This window comes from Polypterus senegalus, chromosome 13, assembly GCF_016835505.1.
Source record: "Polypterus senegalus isolate Bchr_013 chromosome 13, ASM1683550v1, whole genome shotgun sequence".
NCBI lineage: Eukaryota > Metazoa > Chordata > Cladistia > Polypteriformes > Polypteridae > Polypterus > Polypterus senegalus.
This window is the reverse complement of record NC_053166.1, coordinates 103,288,668-103,308,359: the sequence shown is the minus strand read 5'-3', so window position 1 is coordinate 103,308,359 and position 19,692 is coordinate 103,288,668. Positions and strand designations below refer to the sequence as shown.

At 39.2% G+C, this 19,692-nt stretch overlaps 1 protein-coding gene across 1 annotated transcript in view; it reads left to right on the top strand.

The window, feature by feature from the left end:
• Positions 1 to 19,692, top strand: part of baxb (BCL2 associated X, apoptosis regulator b) — an 86,402-nt gene that overhangs the window by 36,308 nt on the left and 30,402 nt on the right. The window contains exon 2 of the mRNA XM_039774548.1: positions 15,933 to 15,981. Within this exon, the coding sequence (XP_039630482.1) occupies positions 15,933 to 15,981 (49 nt within the window). The remainder of the gene's footprint in view (positions 1 to 15,932; positions 15,982 to 19,692) is intronic.

The following is a 19,692-nucleotide window of genomic DNA, read 5'->3' as shown; positions in this document are numbered from 1 at the left end:
CTCACATCCAAAACACTCTTGATATACTGTTCTTTCAGAGTAAACCCTGCCCCATTTCTCCTCCCATTCGCACCATGATAGAACAATTTAAATCCACCTCTGATCCACCTGGCCTTACTCCCCTTCCATTTACTTTCTTGTGCACACAATATATCAGTCTTCCTTGTCTTCATCACATCAGTGAATTCTCTTCCCTTATCAGTCATACTGCCAACATTCAAAGTTCCTACCCTTAGTTCCACTGTCTTTACATTCCTCCTCTCCTCCTGCATCCGGACATGTCCATCCCCCTTCTTCTTCTTCTTTTGCCAAAAGCAGCCCAATTTCCACCACCAGCCTTTTGGCTAACAGTACTGGTGGCGACCATTGTTGACCTGGGTCTTGACCGCTCCGGTATGGAAATCTGTATTGTTATCCACATATTGATTTAACACTGGATGCCTTCCCGGACGTAAGCCTCCCCGTTTATCAGCACAAAGAAACACACTGGTTTGTGCATCCCCTATAACTGGGTTGTGAAATATACAGTATATTGAATAATATACTTAAATAAATGTAGTATGTTTTTTGACCACCACAGTAAAATATCAACAAGCCGTGTCAGTCCTTATATATAATTTACTCAGTGAGAAAAGAGACTGTTGGATGACAAACCTGAAATGCTTAGTTTAGTTAAAAAGAACCAGCCAGTAATGGAAGTTCTATTGACATATTTAGTTCCATTCTGCTATTAGATTTATGTTGCATTAAAATATACAGGAAGTTGTAGTACATATGTAGGGATGAGATAATATCAATTTCCATCTCAATTATTTTGACCAAAATTATCAAGGTTTTCAGTATTATCACTGTATACTTAAAATGTGGTAATTAAAAATATGCTAACACATACTAAAATTATGTCACCATGTTATATATTGAAACACAACATCAGCTATTCTCATTTAAAAAGCAAAAATATCTCTGATGATTTAAACCAGTTGTTTTTATGTCGAGTGTTATAAATAAACATAAACCAAAAATAACTTGCATGAATTGCATACATGTTCATTTTGCTATAACCACAATTCTTCTTTTTCCTCTTCATCTTTTCTCCCTTCTTCATGGGGGTTGATGTATTTGATCAACCATCTGTGTACAGCTCAGTTTTGTTCATCCTCCTCAATCATACCCTTTTCCTTCAGATCTTCTTTTACCGTATCCATCCACCTCTGCTTTGGCCTGCCTCACTTTTTCTTCCCCATACTTCCATTCCCATCACTCTTTTCCCACATATTCATTATCTGTTCTCATGACATGTCCATACCACTTCAAACCTACTTTCCAGTACTTTCCTAAATAACTGTGCTGTTTTGTTGTATCTCTGTGTCAATTATTATTCTGTATTTTTTTGTAAGTTCATGCATTTTTCTCAACATTTTCATTATTGCCACATCTAACTTCTTTTCCTGTGCTTCCTTTAATTGCCCACATCTCAGGTTCATCGTTGCTGGTCTTACCACTGTCTTTAAAAACCTTGCCTTTAACCTTGGCCTTAATTCTTCTATCACACAATACTCCTGATATCTTTTTACAGTTGTACCATGGACATTTCATTTTGTAGGTTCTCTGCATCTCATTTTTCCATCTTGGGCTACCACTCATCCTAGATATTTAAATTTATCCATTCTTTTCAATAGCTCTCCCTGCAGGGTCACATCTAAATCCCTGATCATCATTAAACCTCATATAGTCTGTATTCTTACTATTTATCTTCAGTGCTATATCTTTTAAAGCCCTTCTTCATTCTTCCAATGTCTTCTCCAGTTCTTCTTTTCTGGTGTTACACAACACAAAATGCAGGTTTTTAACAATATCAAAACACTTAAAGAAACCACTAAAATATATACCTGCTAAAATTAAATGATCACTAATTGAAGCAAATCAAATGAGCAGCAGTGAAAGAAATAAAGTGCTTGTGGTCCTATATGTATTAGGGCTGTCAGAATGGCATCATTATTCAAATATTATTTAAATCTTAATAAAAAATTCTAATTCTTAGGAAAATGCTGGCAATAAATTATAAAAGAGCAGTCCTATTATTATTTAACCTTGCACTAATTTGGGCTATGTGTTACTTTTGACACACTGTGCTACAATACTTTTGTATTTTGCATGTGTTTTGCACATCACTTCTACAATCTGCATTTTTATAATTTTTAATTGTGAGTTTGTATCATCATTTATAAAACAGATTTTCCTACAACACTGCTTTGCTTTTAGGTTAACGAGTGATCTTAACAACACATTCTAAAGCCTTTTCCATTTCATTCTTGAACCTGAGATCCCTGATTTACTGTTGTAAAACTGTTGAGCATTTATTGTAGCCAGCAAAAGTTGGTTTCCTTTCTAATTAAACACAATAGGAAATAACTGACATTTTTATGATTTTTGTTTTTTTTTCCTTTTATTATTGTAACAATTTTAAAACTAAAATATTAAACAGCCTTTTCAGTTTCCATGTACCGCAACAAATATGTGTCTTTTAGAGACTTCTGGCTTGACAAATATTCCTAAAATAGAGGCATAATGAAAAGTTAAGGTGACATGTTATTTTTTTGCAGAATATGTAAAGAACAAATAGTTTACTGCTGTCTGTTGGCATCCAGTTCCGCAAACTAACCAATATTACTGCTCCACACACTTTATCCATCTTCGACAAACCTGCGTCTTCTTAGATGCTCCTGCAGGAACACAGAAGACATTTCCCTGCTCACCAACACTCCTTTTTCACCAGCCGGCGTCTACCCTCGCTCTCTAGGCATTCACACTGCCTGCCCATTTCCCCGGACGCAAAAACTCACCGACCACCCAGTTAGTCCCTTTCGTCTGCGGTAAAAGTCCACATGCACGTCTGAGCCACGCAGCGTTTGTTATGCTCTCTCCAGAGTTCCATCTTTTCATTCGCTTACTGTTGTATTCTCACACCAACCCGTTTTAGACCCGTGTCTTTCCAGAAGTGTTTAGTATTCAATAAATAATTATGCATGAGATTGACCGTGTGTCTACCCAGCACAGAGAGGCGTGGGTAAGCCGTTGAACCCCATTCAGGCTGTATGCCGTGGAATTCCCACTAAGTGTGACTCATATGCTCCCACTCATTACGTCCCTACCCTTTGTACACACCCACCTCACTACTACCGTGGTCGGGTGTCTTGGTGGATTATGTACAGTATAGAAAAGCAGCCAAAACCGAGGGGTATCCCATGGGATCCTTAAAACATTCCTTTACAACTGTGGTTAAAACACAATGAAGTAAGCAGTCTTTAAAAACCGAGTTTTCGGTTACGACGCATGACCGCGTGCACCATAGCAAACTGTTGTACGCTACATTCAGCAATTCGCATCCGCAACAAACATGCGTCGTCTTAGATGCTCCTGCACTTTGTTTACACCCACCTCGTTACTACCGTGGTCGGGTGTCTTGGTGGATTATATATAGAAAGGCAGCCAAAACTGCACAGAGCAATGAAAAGTCTAGAGTTCCATCTTTTCATTCACTTTCTGTTTAATGCATATATTTAACATATTTAAGTATTCAGTAGTTATTTTGTATTGGTCTCAAATATACATTACAGGCACGTAGATTGCCTTGGTTCCACTTTTGTATTTGATCATGTCTCTTGCCATGCACAGAAAATACTTTTTTGTGGATGTCAATTCATAAAATACATTGCGAGCAAATTAGCAAAAATAATAATAGTAAAGCTCATAAAGGCATGTTAAATACAGACCTACTTGTAATAGCATTTAGAACGTTTAGCCTTCGATCGATACCATGTATTCAAATTTTACTTATTTTTAAGTATTTAAACCCACATTTTGGTATATTTTCACAGCTCTAGCATGTATTCCGTTTACTTTATTGTAATTGAAATGTAAAGATGCCAACAAACCTACTTTAGTTTAATCTGTGACCTATGGGGTGGAAACAGTGTCTTCTGGCACTAAACAGGCTTCCTGATAGTATAATGATTGTTGGAATGCATAAAAGCTCCCTGGCACATTTGAAATGGTGAGGTAATTCTTGACACATGGTCCTAGTACCAAATCAGTGGGATCCTGCTCTACTTGAATGAATGGCAATGAAAGATAACTTTAAATGCATGAGACTGGCAATCATGTTCATAATAGGTCTGTGCAACTACTAATTTTGCATATGTAATTAAATTTAACATGATTTAAATAATGGTATTTAGTCAAATGTTTGTTTCAATGCTCATTTCAGATAGTTCTAGGTCTAAATGTATTAATACAACCACTAAGGAAAACTTCTATTTATTTGCACCCTTTATGCTTTGTTGTTTTACATTTTTTTTTCAGTAGTTTTTCAGTTTTTTTAGTTATTCAATCTCTTCCACATGTAGCAAGCAAACATAAACAACTTTCAGTCGAATTATCAGTATGGCTATAAATGGCCAATAATCTGCTATGTACAGAGCTTAAAATTCTTTTCTGAAATTGGTAGGGGGTGTCTCCCTTAAATTTAACACAAGGGATATTTTAAACACAATGAGTGGGGATGAAAATGTGTCTGGGGGAAGTAAAAATTCCATTTTTTTAAAAAAGTACTCTGAGTTTAATATTTGAAGCATCTTTTATGTCAAAGCTTATTTTTCTGATGTTTATCTACTTGTACTTTTAAAAACTTCTGTAAAGTTACAGAAAGTCTTTCAAATAGTTTAGTTCACTTTTAAATAAGTAATTGTTTCATTTTAACAGGAACTTGCAGAGAACTGTAAAGACATTTTAAATAAAATATGGTAAGAAAAGGTGTTTTTTTTTTTAATCCATGTAGAAAAAGCATTTGATATGATTGAATAAATTTGGGTTTGGCCTGAACATTTGTGCATGGATCAAACTACTGTATACCAATCCAGAAGCTTCAGTTTGTATTAACAACAATTCAGACTACTTTAAACTAGAATGTAATACCAGACAAGGATGCCACTTGTCACCACTACTTTTTGCAATCGCCATTGAGCCACTGTCTAAATGCTTATGAGATAAAGGGGATTATCGGAGAACAACTAGAACAAAAAATTTCTCTGTATGCAGATGATATCCATCCATCCATTCATTTCTGCTTATCCAAGGTCGGGTCGCAGGGAGCAGCAGCTTGAGCAGAGAGGCCTAGACTTCCCTCTCCCAGGCCACTTCTTCTAGCTCTTCTGGGAGAATCCCAAGGCGTTCCCAGGTCAGTCGGGAGACCTATTCCCCGGGGCCTCCTTCCGGTTGGATGTGCCCGGAACACCTCACCAGGGAGGCGTCCAGGAGGCATCCTGATCAGATGCCCGAGCCACCTCATCTGACTCCACTTGATGTGGACGAGCAGCGGCTCTACTCTGAACCCCTCCCAGATGCCTGAGCTTCTCACCTTATCTTTAAGGGAAAGCCCAGACACTCTGCGGAGGAAACTCATTTCAGCCGCTTATATTTGCGATCTCGTTCTTTCGGTCACTACCCATAGCTCATGACCATAGGTGAGGGTAGGAACGTAGATCGACTGGTAAGTTAAGAGCTTTGTCTTACGGCTCAGTTCCTTTTTCATCATGACAGACTGACGCAAATCCCGGATCACTGCGGACGCCGTACCGATCCGCCTGTCGATCTCATGCTCCATTCTTCCCTCACTAGTGAACAAAACCCCGAGATACTTGAACTCCTCCACTTGCGGCAGGATCTCTCCCCCAACCCTGAGAGGGCACTCCACCCTTTTCCGTCCATGGTCCATGGTCTCAGATTTGGAGGTACTGATTCCCATCCCAGCCGCTTCACACTCAGCTGTGAACCGATTCAGAGAGAGCTGAAGATCATGGCCTGATGAAGCAAAAAGGGAAACATCAAGTGCGAAAGGCAGTGACGCAATCCTTAGTCCACCAAACCGGACCCCCTCAACACCCTGGCTGTGCCTAGAAATTCTGTCCATAAAAGTTATGAACAGAGCCAGACGTTCCCAGCAAACCCTTGCAACACGTTTGGGCCTACCAGGCCTAACTGGCATCCTCCCCCACCATCGAAGCCAACTCGCCACCAGGCGTTGATCAGTTGACAGCTCCGTCCCTCTCTTCACCCAAGTGTCCAAGACATGTGGCCGCAAGTCCGATGACACAACCACAAAGTCGATCATCGAACTGAGGCCTAGGGTGTGCTGGTGCCAAGTGCACATATGAACACCCCTATGCTTGAACACGGTGTTCTTTATGGACAATCCGTGACGAGCACAGATGTCCAATAACAATACACTGCTTGGGTTCAGATTGGGGGGGGCGGCATTCCTCCCAATCACCCCTCTCCAGGTCTCACTGTCATTGCCCACATGCCCATTGAAGTCACCCAGCAGTACGAGGGAGTCCCCAGAAGGTATGCCCCCTAGCACCCCCTCAAGGGACTCCAAAAAGGGTGGGAACTCCAAACTGCTGTTTGGTGCATATGCACAAACAGTCGGGACCCATCCCCCAACCCCAAGGTGGAGGGAGGCTACCCTCTCGTCCACTGGGGTAAACCCCAATGTACAGGCTCCATGTCGGGGGTCAATAAGTATGCCCACACCCGCTCGGCGCCTCTCACCGGTGGCAACTCCAGAGTGGTATAGAGTTCAGCCCCTCTCAAGAAGATTGGTTGCAGAGTCCAAGCTGTGTGTTGAGGTGACATCGCGCACTAGCTCAGGCTCCTTCCCCTTCAGAGGGGTGACATTCCATGTCCCAAGAGCCAGCTTCTGTAGCTGAGGATTGGACCGCCAAGGTCACCCAACTCGCACTGCACCCAACCTCCTTGGCCCTTCCCGTAGGTGGCGAGCCCATGAGAAGGGGGACCCACGTTGCCTCTTCAGGTTGTGCCCGGCCGAGCCCCATAATAATAATGTAATAATTCATTACATTTATATAGTGCTTTTCTCAGTACTCAAAGTGCTAAAATGGGTGCAGACCCGGCCACCAGGTGCTTGCCATCGAACCCCACCTCCAGGCCTGGCTGCAGAGGGGGGCCCTGGTGACCCGTGTCTGGGCGAGGGAAAACGCCGTCCAAATTTTTTTTCGTCATAGGTCGATTGAACGGCTCTTTGTCTCATCCCTCACCTAGGACCAGTTTCCCTTGGGTGGCCCTACCAGGGTCAGAAAGCCCTGGACAACAGAGCTCCTAGGATCATTGGGACACTCAAATCCCTCCACCACGATAAGGTGGCGGTTCAAGGAGGGGTGCAGATGATATGGTATTGTTTATATCACACCCACAAAATACTGTGCCTGCTGTCCTAAAAAGCACTAACAGAATTGTTAAAGATTGCTGGCCCTGAATTAATTTGACTAAAAAGTGTGCTCTTTCTAGTGAATTCTCAAGCACACAGTATTAGATTGGACACCTTCTGTTTTATCATCGCAGATCAGTTTAATATCTAGGGGTAAACATCCCAAGTAAACATATAGCTCTTTTTCAACAAAATGTTGCTGTCTGCATGGAAAAAAATCAAGCAAGACTTGCATAGATGGTCAACCCTTCATCTCACTTTAGCTGGAAGAATTAACATTGTTAAGATGAATATCCTCCCTAAGTGTCTCTTTTTATTTCAAAATATTCCAGTATACATCAATAAATCATTCTTTAAGAAATTAGATTCAACCATAACAACATTTATTTGAAATTCAAAACATCCACGTATCCAAAGAGTGACCCTACAAAGGCCAAAGGCAGAAGGTGGCAAGGCCCTACCTAACTTTCAGTTTTACTACTGGGCAGCAAACATACAACATATAAAAACCTGGACATTGACACAAATAGATGAACATATACAGGCTTGGTCTGCAATAGAAGTAAAATCCTGCACTTCCCCTTTATATTCCTTGCTTTGTGCCCCAATAAATGCAAATTATCGCCAATATACTAACAACCCAATTGTGCTTCACTCACTCAGAATATGGAACCAGTACAGGAAGCATTTTAAGATAGAGAATCTTTTATCGGTGGCACCTCTTCACGAGAACCACTTTTTTCAACCCTCGCAAACATATGTAGTTTTTAATGTCTGGAAAACATTTGGGATTAAATCACTTAGAGATCTGTACATAGACAACGTCTTTGCATCTTACGAACAATTATATTCTAAATTTAACTTTCCAGCAACACATTTCTTTCACGATCTTCAAATTAGAAAGTTTGTTAAATAGAACCTGCCCAATTTTTCTCACCCCTCCCACCTTCCTCTATGCTGGAAAAAATATTGATCAGTTTAAAGGACTTAGACAGCATCTCTGCAATATATAAAACCATTTTACAGTCCCTTCCTTTCAAAGATCCAAGAGGACAATGGGAAAAGGATCTCTCCTTTAACATATCAGAAAAGGAGTGGAAGGCTGCAATGCAGAGAATTCATTCGATCTCCATATGTGCGAATCATACAATTATTCAACTCAAAATTAAATATCGAGCACATCTGTCTCACTTAAAATTGTCCAAAATGTTTCTAGGGCAAGATCCAACCTGCGAACGCTGCAATCAAGTTTCCAGCTTCACTGGGTCACATGTTTTGGACATGTACCAAATTAACATCATTCTGGACTGAAATTTTTAAGTGCCTTTCCGACAGCCTTGGTTTCACAATCCCTCCTAACCCATTAACAGCTATGTTTGGTGTTCTTCCAGATTATTGGCATGCAGACTTATCTTGCTCTACTGAAAGAATCCTAATTCTCCCCTTTTAAGTCAGTGGGTAACTGATGTTATTATACTATTTGAAATTGGAAAAAAACAAATTCTGACTTAGAGGATCTGTGCAGAAATTTTTCAAAACCTGGCAGGATCTAATCAATAACATTTTAGAGTAAGCTTTTAAAGCACTTTGAAGCAGATTCTATCCATATTCCTTTTTTTTTTTCTTTTCTTCATTTTCTTTCTTTATTCACTTATTAATTTATCTATTTACTTATTTTTACTTGGTTTGAGTTTTATTCTCCTGCCCATGCTCTTTTTCTCTGCGGGGTTGATTTGTTTTCAATCCTATTCTTATAAAATAGATCTATTTGTATGGAATGTTGTGTGATTTCAATAAAATCAATAAGTAATTAAATAAATAAATAAATCCATACAATACTCTCTTTCCTCTCAGAGTTAATTTTTTTGAAAATTCAAGACAGTTGAGCAGTCAACATAAGGCTTTAAGCGTGAATGCTGTTAATTTAAGAAATTGAAATATTTACTTAAAATATCGTTAATATATCCTTAGATTAGGTGGTACAGTACAACAACTTACTTTTTGTACAGCACTATTGAAAAACATGCAGACCTGTCCCACTCACCTAAGCAGATTACAGATGTTCATCGCAACCAAGCCTGCTTGGGTAGCCAAATTAAGAGTATGCGCATAGCACATTTTGTGAGAGAAAGCCCAGCATCTCAGACTTCCATATCAAATTTACAGACATTTATGGTAAGAACAGAGATGTTGCAATTACAGCTGTTAACCTCCCATTTTAAATTAACAAATTTTAGCATCTTGGCAATGTTTGTTTCAGTGCAAAAACTCACCATTTCCACAGTCACTGGTGTAAATCTGGTAAATCTCTGGTTCACTCTGGAGGTGTTGGTATTTGAGAACATTAGAACACTTTAGACAAGAGCGGGCCATTCAGCCCAACAAAGCTCGCCAGTCACTTATTTCTTACAAAAAATCATCAGGTTGAGTTTTGAAAGTCCCTAACATCTTACTGTCTACCACACTTCTTGGTAGCTTATTCCAAGTGTCTATCGTTTTTTATGTAAAGAAAAATTTCCTAATGTTTGTGCGAAATTTATCCTTAACAAGTTTCCAACTGTGACCCCGTGTTCTTGACGAACTCATTTTAAAATAAGTCTTGATTCACTGTAGTGATTGCCCTCATAATTTTAAACACTTCAATCATGTCACCTCTTAATCTTCTTTTGCTTAAATTGTATAGGCTCAGCTCTTTTAATCTTTCCTCATAATTCAACCCCTGTAGCCCTGGAACCAGCCTAGTTCACTCTTCTCTGGACCTTTTCTAGCGCTGCTGTTTCTTTTTTGTAGCCTGGAGACCAAAACTGCACACAGTACTTAAGATGAGGCCTCACCAGTGCATTATAAAGCATGAACAGTGCTTCAGTGCCCCAGAGTCAAACCCAGCGGCTTCCCAAAGTCAGTAGGTGGTGCCCAAACAACACAACACAACCTATATTATGTCCAAAGAATATTGACGACGACCGGATAAATAACTCAAGTGATTGGATTGCTTCCTGGAGAAACCTGAGTCTTTCTAAGTACTGACAATGTTGATTCTGAAGATGAAAGTTAAAATCTTAATTTCCCATTAGAATATTTAAACACTATTAACCTGGCTGGATTACCACAACACACTCTTAACTTTAAAGTACGGACAATAGTCATGCTATTAAGAAACCTTAATTCGAAACAAGGTTTATGCAATGGTACATGGTTGGTCATGAACAGCATGAGAGAAAATCTTATTGAGGCACAAGTGCTTACAGAATCCTATACTGACAATACTGTTTTGATTCCCAGAATTGACCTTACAATTTCTGACCTGGAATTACCTTTTAAACTTAAATGACGCCAATTTCCTATTAAGGCTGCATTTGCCATGACGATCAACAAATACCATGGACAAAGTAGGGATTTACCTATCTGAACCTGTATTTGGACATGGACAACTCTATGTTGCCTTTTCAAGAGTCTATCGTTTGTGTGACATTTAAAGTGAAAGTTTTAACTACTCCATTCCAGGGAGACCTAATTCAAGGACAGGAAACAATCTTTACCCAAAATGTTGTATATAAGGAAATTTTTGATTAACTATTTTGAATTTACCATTTTATGAATTTTTTGTTTCCAATTTACTTCATTTAAACTTTGCACTCCGATATTTTTTTTTACTTATGAGTGCAACAACTCAGACATTTTGGACTTAAATGATATAACAATTAGATTTCAATTTTAGCTTTAATAAGCTGGTTAATTTTAGTACAAATATATTTATTTAATTAAATGAAAACATTCCTAGGACGCTCCCACCCTCCATGATTTTTCATCCCTCCAAAGATCGGAGGGAATAGAAAGTGATTGCTATTCTTGGATTTGCGATTCTTTAGAGAATTGGAGGTTTACTGGTAAAACTTAACATTCTGTTAGCCTTCTTAATGGCTTCTCAACACCGTCTGGAAGTCGATAGCTTAGAGTCCACTATGACTCCTCAATCCTTCTCACAAGGTGTACTTTCGATTTTCTGACCACCCATTGTGTATTCAAATCTAACATTTTTACTTCCTATGTGTAATACTTTACATTTACTGACATTTAAATTTCATCTGCCTCAAATCTGCCCAAACCTGCATTCTATCCAAGTCCTTCTGTAATGATATAACGGATTCCAAATTAACCTGTCTTGGTATCATCCAAGAAATCCATTCCCGGACATTTTTCATTCCCACATTCCCAAGAATGAAACTGCTGTAATTCCTGGGAAACCGGGAACGGCCAAGCTCGCATATATAACATGTATTAATCGATCAAGAAATAAGAGTTATAGTTGAAAATAATTAAGTGGCATGTAAGCAATTTGAGCTACATTTTTTTGTATGAAAATGTGCTATATAAATAAATGTTGATTGATTGATTGATTGTTTTTTTGGCTCACGGTGTTGTGTGTTGCCAATTAATTCAGTGAACCACTGCCCAGCAGCAGTCAGTCTCCTGACTTCCACTAAGACTGAGCACAGTGGACTGGGAGGAGTCTGCACTCTGCAGCTCACAAATGACGGGACGGGGCAGACTTCATTGATGTCTGTCAGGCAACAGCTTTGAAACAGCAACTTGAAATTGCAATGCATCAGTCTGTTGCATCCGCATTATCTGTACCAATAAACTTGCCATCACAAAATGATGACATGAAACTGGATGCATCAGTTAAAGCTGAAATGGCGGTGTTTCAGAGCAACGGCAAGTGGGGGTGTTGTTTAGAACAAGTGTATCGGTATCTGATGACTGTGCTGCCTACTTCAGTGGATGCAGAGCGTGCTTTCTCAACGGTTGGCTTACTCCACATGAATGTGTGCTCTCGCCTAAACGACCGCACCGCTGGACACGTTGTGCTTTCTACGCTCTTATTACTGCAACTAACTAGATACACCCTCTGCTTCCTGTGTCTGAGCCAGTTCAGCACCCATCTAAAAACATCACCCTGAACTCCCACTTCTTTTAATTTGATGCCCAACCTCTCATGTGGCATATTATGAAATGCTTTCTGAAAGTCAAGATAAATAATATCATATGCTCCACTTTGCTTATATCCTTTTGATGCCTCCTCATAGAATTCCAGCACGTTAGTAAAACACGACAACCCTCTTCTGAACCCATGCTGACTGTTCAGAATAACTCCTGTCCAGGTGTTGCTCAATCTTATTGCTAATAATTCCTTCCATTAATTTTCCTGTGATGATATGCTTACTGGCTTATAGTTGCTTGGATCTGCCCTTTCATCCATTTTATATAATGGGATGATATTTGCCATTTTCCAGTCCTTCAGAATCTCTGTAGTGTGCAATGACTTCCTAAAAATATGTGTCAAGGGGCTTATATATGTACTCACTAGCCTCCTTAAGAACTCAAGGATAAGTAAATATCTGGTCCTGGTGATTTGTTTGATTTCAGCTTATTTAATCTGAGCAGCACTTTTCCCTCTACAATTTCCAAACCCCTCAGTACCTCCTTAGTAGTCACGTTTACCTCTGGGAGGTTATACATTTGCTCACTTGTGAACACCTCAGGAAAATGTAAGTTTAGGGCATCCGCTATTTCATTGTCTGTATCTTTTAATTCCCCTTTACTATTTCTGATGCGTTTCACCTCCTTCTTGGCTATTCTTTTACTACTAAAATACTGAAAGAATCTCTTAGGGCTATGTTTACATTTGAGGACTGATCATTTATGTTAGGTAGAATGCATAGAGGGGACTGGGCGGTCTCATGACCTGGAATCCCTGCAAATTTTATTTTTTCTCCAGCCGTCTGGAGTTTTTTTGTTTTTTCTGTCCTCCCTGGCCATCAGACCTTACTTTTATTCTATGTTGATTAGTGTTCTCTAATTTTAACTCTTACTTTGTCTTTTTTTCTCTTCATCATGTAAAGCAATTTGAGCTAAATTATTTGTATGAAAATGTGCTATATAAATCAATGTTGTTGTTGTTGTCTTTAGCCTTATCTGCTATATTCCTCTCCAACTGTCTTTTAGCCTCCCTGATATCCTACCTAATCGTTGCCCTCATGTTCTCATATGCTGTATGATTCACTTTGCAGTCATTAGTCTTATATGCCTTTATAAAGCAGTTTTTTCCTTTGCAACTTCCTTTTTAAATTTTTATTAATCCACTGTGGAGTTTTTTAAATTTCCTATTAATTCCAAATTTAGGTATGTATCTGTCCTGCATTACATGTAAAACATTTTTAAACCTGTTCCACTGCTCCTCGACTGTCTCCACACTTAAAAGTTTATCCAAGTGTATACTACTTAGACATTGTCGCATCTGGTCAAAATTAGCCCTACCAAAGTTCAACTTTTTAACAATTTTAATCTTTGCATCTGCACTCTTACAAAATACTGAGAATTGTATTACATTATGGTCATTTGACCCTAGTGGTTCAATCACTTCTACACCATCAATTCTATGTTGATTATTACAAAATACTAAATCCAGACAGGCTTCACTCCATGTTGGTGCTTTAACATGCTGTGTTAAACAACAGTCACTGATTACTTCTAAAAACTCCTGCTCTTGAGCTCCTCCATCTGCAAGGTTATCCCAGTTAATATTTGGATAATTAAAGTCACCCATGATTATAATATCTCCCTGTAAACTTGCCTTTTTGATATTACTAAAAAGATGTGTTTTGAAATTAATGTCTGAATTGGGTGGTCTATAACACACTCCTAAAATAAGTCCTCTTTCCGTAATATTTTCCAGGCGAAGCCACATGTCCTGACTAAGATGAGGCTTATCATTCAACTGATGAGGACTTGCATTTAAATTGTTTGGCATAAACCGCAACCCATCTCCTTCTCTATTCTGTCTACCCTTCCTAAAAAATGTGTATCGCTCTTTGTTACACTCATCCCCATCTTTGTTATTTAGCCAGGTTTCTGTTATTGCTATAATATAATAATTCTCTGCTACATTCTACTCCAACTCACTTACCTTATTTTTAATACTTCTAGCATTTACACAAGCTATTTTTAATGTGTTACTCCTTCTATATTTAAATGTTTGCTTAGAATATATATTACTATGCATTTTTATTTTTACACCATTGTTTGTTCCTCCATGTATAGATCTTAACCTGGCCTGTCCTAAACTCCCTGCCCCCCCTTCCCTAGTTTGAACAATCTTCGACTAGCCTACACATACTTATTGACTTTTTTTTTTGTATTTAAACAAGGAGCCTTAATTCATGGGGCTAGGTTTTCTGTCATCTTTTAGATATGGGACTGTTAAAACCAAGAGGGTTGTGAATCTATACATCAAGAAGGAATGATATTACAGTGGAGTCATACGGACAAATTTTGAGTGCAACTGCAAATACATCCTTAAAATCTTAATTGACCTTTATAAAAATCTGGATCAGTTGCTAATGGTAAAATTTCATAGCTTTTTTTTTTTTTTAAAACAGTTATTTGGTAACTATTGTAACTAAGTTATATTTTCATTTATTAGTTCTCCTTTTGAGAAAAAAGTTTCAAATATGCAATCTGCCTTTGTAGCATTTCATTGCACAAATTCCAGGGTAAGGAAAATGTAACATTTTTTGTCTTATTTTTCTTGTGCACTTTTTAGTTCAAGTAACAATAATAAAGTACTTTTCATACTATCAATTTGTCAACTCCTCCTTCTAGTATATGTATACTCCTCTTAATACAGTCATGTCTCACATAATGAAGACATATGATTGTGACCTGTGCGTTGTTAGTCGATTTTGCTGTTTAGTGTGTTTACATGTATTCAGGGAATGGGGGCTTGTCTCAGTATCTGATCCATGTGCAGCAGAATGCGAAATCCAAGTGCGGGCTAGCAGTACACAGGAACATGCTTCTCTGATCTGATGTATTTTAGCCACACTGACTGCAGGCAGCACATCAGAATTGCTGCATTCTGTGCACAGTGTGTGTTTGTATCATTTTCACATAATTTACACTTGATTTGAGATAACCTACCATAAGCTAACATAACATTCACATAATATATACATTACATAAATTAATAATAATTATTGAAATACTGTAATAATACATTAGTAACAATTTTAATACTGTAATATAACCACGTATGACGGCTTTTCAACACTATTCAATTTCATTTATTTTATCTCCATGGAACCCCGTTTCTTAAAGTGCGATGTTGTTAACCAAGTCATGACTGTATATGTACTGTACATAATAAAGCAGTTACAAGTCACTTCCAGCTCTCTACTGTACATGTTCAAGTTTAGTCCTATTCAATATTTTAAAAATCAATAAAGAAGGCTGTTGTGTTGAAAAACAGTTTACACATGCCTTTAAGCAGCAAGCAAAACATAAATTTCAAATTAAACTCAAACTCAAAAATTTAAAAGGCTTACTTTAGCACTTGGCAAAAGCTGTGTACATGAACTAACCAAAGCAAATAATCCGAGCCCAGGATTATTCAGGTGCATCTTCAAATGACTGCACACAGATCAATAAGCACTAAATACTTTAAAAGTGGTGATTTTCTCCCTTCGTAATAGATTTTTACAGAGTGTAAATTTAAATTCTGTCTGAGTTGCAATAGACTCTGTAAACAACAAACAAAACAAATGCTTCCTTGGTATTCCTAATTTATTTTGTGTTTATTCTTTGACAGGAAGTATAAATGATGAGATCCTGAGCACTGGTGAAATACTACTTCAAAAGTAAGTATGGTTGGTTTGTTCCTATTATTAGAATTGTAAAAATGAATCTCTTCAGATTCACATTTGTGAATTTATATTGAGTACTTTGTTTTACAATTTGTCCATCATTGATACATTTTATAAATTGTCCTGGCTATGACATTAAGCTGCATCAGAAAGCTTTGGAGGATTCATGACAGGATTGGCACTCCAGTCACCATAAAAACTTCACACAACTAATCTCGATACTCATCCTCAGAATATTCAAAATCACTGGAGAGCCAGTGGGGTCAGGCCTACTGGGGATCAGAATTGGTGTAGTGCTGAGCTGTTGTCTGCTGCATCGCAGCACTCTGGTCCCAGGTAGGCACGTGTTGTCTCTCTGGCATGAAGATCATCTTCCTTTGCTGTCGGAGATGCTTTGTAAGTTCTGCATTTCAGTGGCGGCACTCTTTGAGGTATGCAGACCTGGGACTGGCCAGATCTCTGTAGGTGGGTACAACCTTTTATTGGTGGTGTTGCTGTGATGGCTGTCATACTCAGGTTGTAGCTGTTGCTGTGGTGGATTGGCTCCTTCTGATGGTGTCTGATGTCTCTCCTTTCAATGAGTGTATTATGAGACCCTGATTAAGACACTCTCTGGGTTCCATGTCTCATTGAGGAGGCATTTTATTCACAACTGCACTCTGTGGTTGATTGGTGCCAGTGAGGTGACACTCCTCTGCTCATGGTTGTCTTCAGTACAACCATTGGCACTGACAGGGCTGGCTATGAGGATTGTGTTTGTCCCCATCGGTCTGGTGACTTTGGTGAAAGTGGCTCCATGTTCCCTGACTTTGCAAAAGATCAGGGGCTGTGGATCTCTGGATCCTGGTTGCAGTTTACTGAGCTGCATCGTTGGACTTAGTACTCTAGTACTGGTGGTGCAGAGAAGGAGACTGATCGCATCGCATCCTCTTGGGCAGAAGCTGGAGACTCCTACAGAACTGCAGTATCTACAGAAGTGCCCATTTTATGAATTTTGACTGCTACTCTGAAGATACAGCTTAGGTCCAGCAGGGTACAACCTATTATGAGAATGAGGCTAGACCTGGCCAGACTCCAATATCAGGCTGTTTCTAAGGAGTTTGCAAACAGTTTGTGAGGTGAACTTTAAGACTTGGATACCATTGTGGTGTGAAATTTTGTATCTCTTCATTTGTAAATCAGGCAAAGCAAATGTAATAGATTAGATTAGATTCACTTTATTGTCATTACACATGTATAAATACAGGGCAACGAGATTCAGTTTAGCATCTAATCAGAATACCTATACATGTATTTGTATGTACTATATACATGTATTTGTATGTACTATATATTATAGTAGTACTATATATATAGTATACTATATATATATATATATTTATTTATATATATTTATATATATATATATATATATATTTATATATATATATATATATTTATATTTATATATATATATATATATATATATATATATTATATATATATATATTTATATTTATATATATATATATATTTATATATATATTTATATATTTATTATATATATTTATTTATATATATATATATATTTATATATATATATATTTATATTTATATATATATATATTTATATATATATATTTATATATATATACACACATACAGATGTACAATATATGATGTACAGGTGTGCTGTGTGTGCACAGGTATGTACAAGGAAGGGAGGAGGAGTAGTGTAGAGGATTAAGTGTGTGGATGTGAAGGTTCAATGGGGGACTGAGTTCAGAAGTGTGACCGCTGTGGGGAAGAAGCTGTTCCTAAACCTGCTGGTTTTAGTTGGAAGGCTCCTGTAGCCTTCTGGAGGGAGGAGCTGGAAGAGTTTGTTGGCTGGATGAGAGGAGTCCTTAAGAATGCAACGAGCTCGGCGTAAACATCTCTTCTTGTGAACGTCCTCAATGACCGGAAGTGGAGTCCCTATATCTATCTATCTATTATGCGTTGTGCGGTTTTCACCATCCGCTGCAGTGCCTTGCGGTCAGCAACAGAGCAATTCCCATACCAGGCTGTAATACAGTTAGTCAGGATGCTCTCTATCGCACAGTGGTAGAAGTTGCCCAGTATGACAGCAGATAGTTGGCTCTTCTTCAGTATCCTCAAGAGGAAGAGGCGCTGATGGGCCGCCTTGACCAGGCTGGAGGTGTTGTTTGTCCATGACAGGTTCTCCGAGATATGTATCCCCAGGAATTTAAACCTGGAAACCCGTTCGACAGCCATGCCATTGATGTGAATGGGGTGGTGGGTGTCTCCCTTTTTCTTCCTGAAGTCCACAATAAGCTCCTTGGTTTTGGTGGTATTCAGGAGCAGGTTATTTTCAGCGCACCACGCAGCTAAGTGTTTTACCTCCTCCCTGTAATTAGACTCATCGTTATCACTGATGAGACCGATCACCGTGGTATCGTCTGCAAACTTGATGATGGAATTGGATCCATACATGGGCCTGCAGTCATGAGTGAAAAGGGAGTAGAGGAACGGGCTCAACACGCAGCCCTGTGGAACGCCAGTGTTGAGTGTAATGGTGGTAGAGCAGTTATGGCCAGACCTGACATGCTGAGGTCTATTGGTCAGGAAGTCCATGATCCAATTACAGATAGAATTATTGATACCAAGATCCACAAGTTTAGTGATCAACTTGGAAGTGATGACTGTATTAAATGCTGAGCTGAAGTCAACAAACAGCAATCTTGCATAGGTGTTCTTATTGTCCAGGTGTGAGAGTACACCGTGAAGCACTGTGGATACCGCATCCTCTGTACTCCTATTGTTACGGTAGGCAAATTGGTGAGGATCCAGTGTGGGGGGCAGGCATGTCTTGAGGTGTGCCAGTACCAGTCGCTCAAAGCACTTCATAGCTATGGGCGTGAGTGCTACAGGGCGGTAGTCATTCAGGCACATTGGTGATGAGTGTTTCGGCACTGGCACTATGGAGGTGGTTTTGAAGCATGCTGGCACTGCTGCCTGGGCAAGGGACAGGTTGAAAATATCCGTGAAGACCCCTGCCAGATGTTCAGCACATGCTCTAAGGACACGTCCAGGGATACCATCAGGGCCAGCAGCCTTATGAGCATTGATGCGGCTTAGTGCGTTATGAACCACCGTGTGGGTGAGTGTGATGGTATGGCAGTCATCAGAGGGTAGGGTTATGGTGGACTTTTCCTTGTTGTCCTTGTCAAAGCGAGCGTAGAAGTCGTTTAGCTCATTGAGGAAGGACATATCCATGGCTGTCTGTGTGGAAGTGCCGCACTTATACTCAGAAATGGCCTGGATGCCAGTTATTTGGTGTGAACTTCTCCAGGCTAGTGGCAAGGCTGTCCTCATGGCATTGCAAGAAAGCTTTGCTTCCATTTGGGAGACAGACGTCATCCCAACTGACTGAAAAATGGGGCTTGTCATCCCTATCTGGAAAGGGAAGGTTGATCGCCTGGATTTGCGTCAACTACAGGGACATAACACTGCTCTCAGTACCAGGTAAGGTCCTTGCTTGGGTCATCCTCAATAGGATATGTGACCACTTGCTCACCTGTCAGCGACCAGACCAATCTGGTTTTATGCCTAAGAAGTTTACTATCAACTTCATCCTGGCACTAAAGGTTCTCATTGAGTGCCAACACAAAATAAGTTTCATTGCAGCCTTTCTTAATATTTGTTAAGCATTTGATTGTTTCCCTG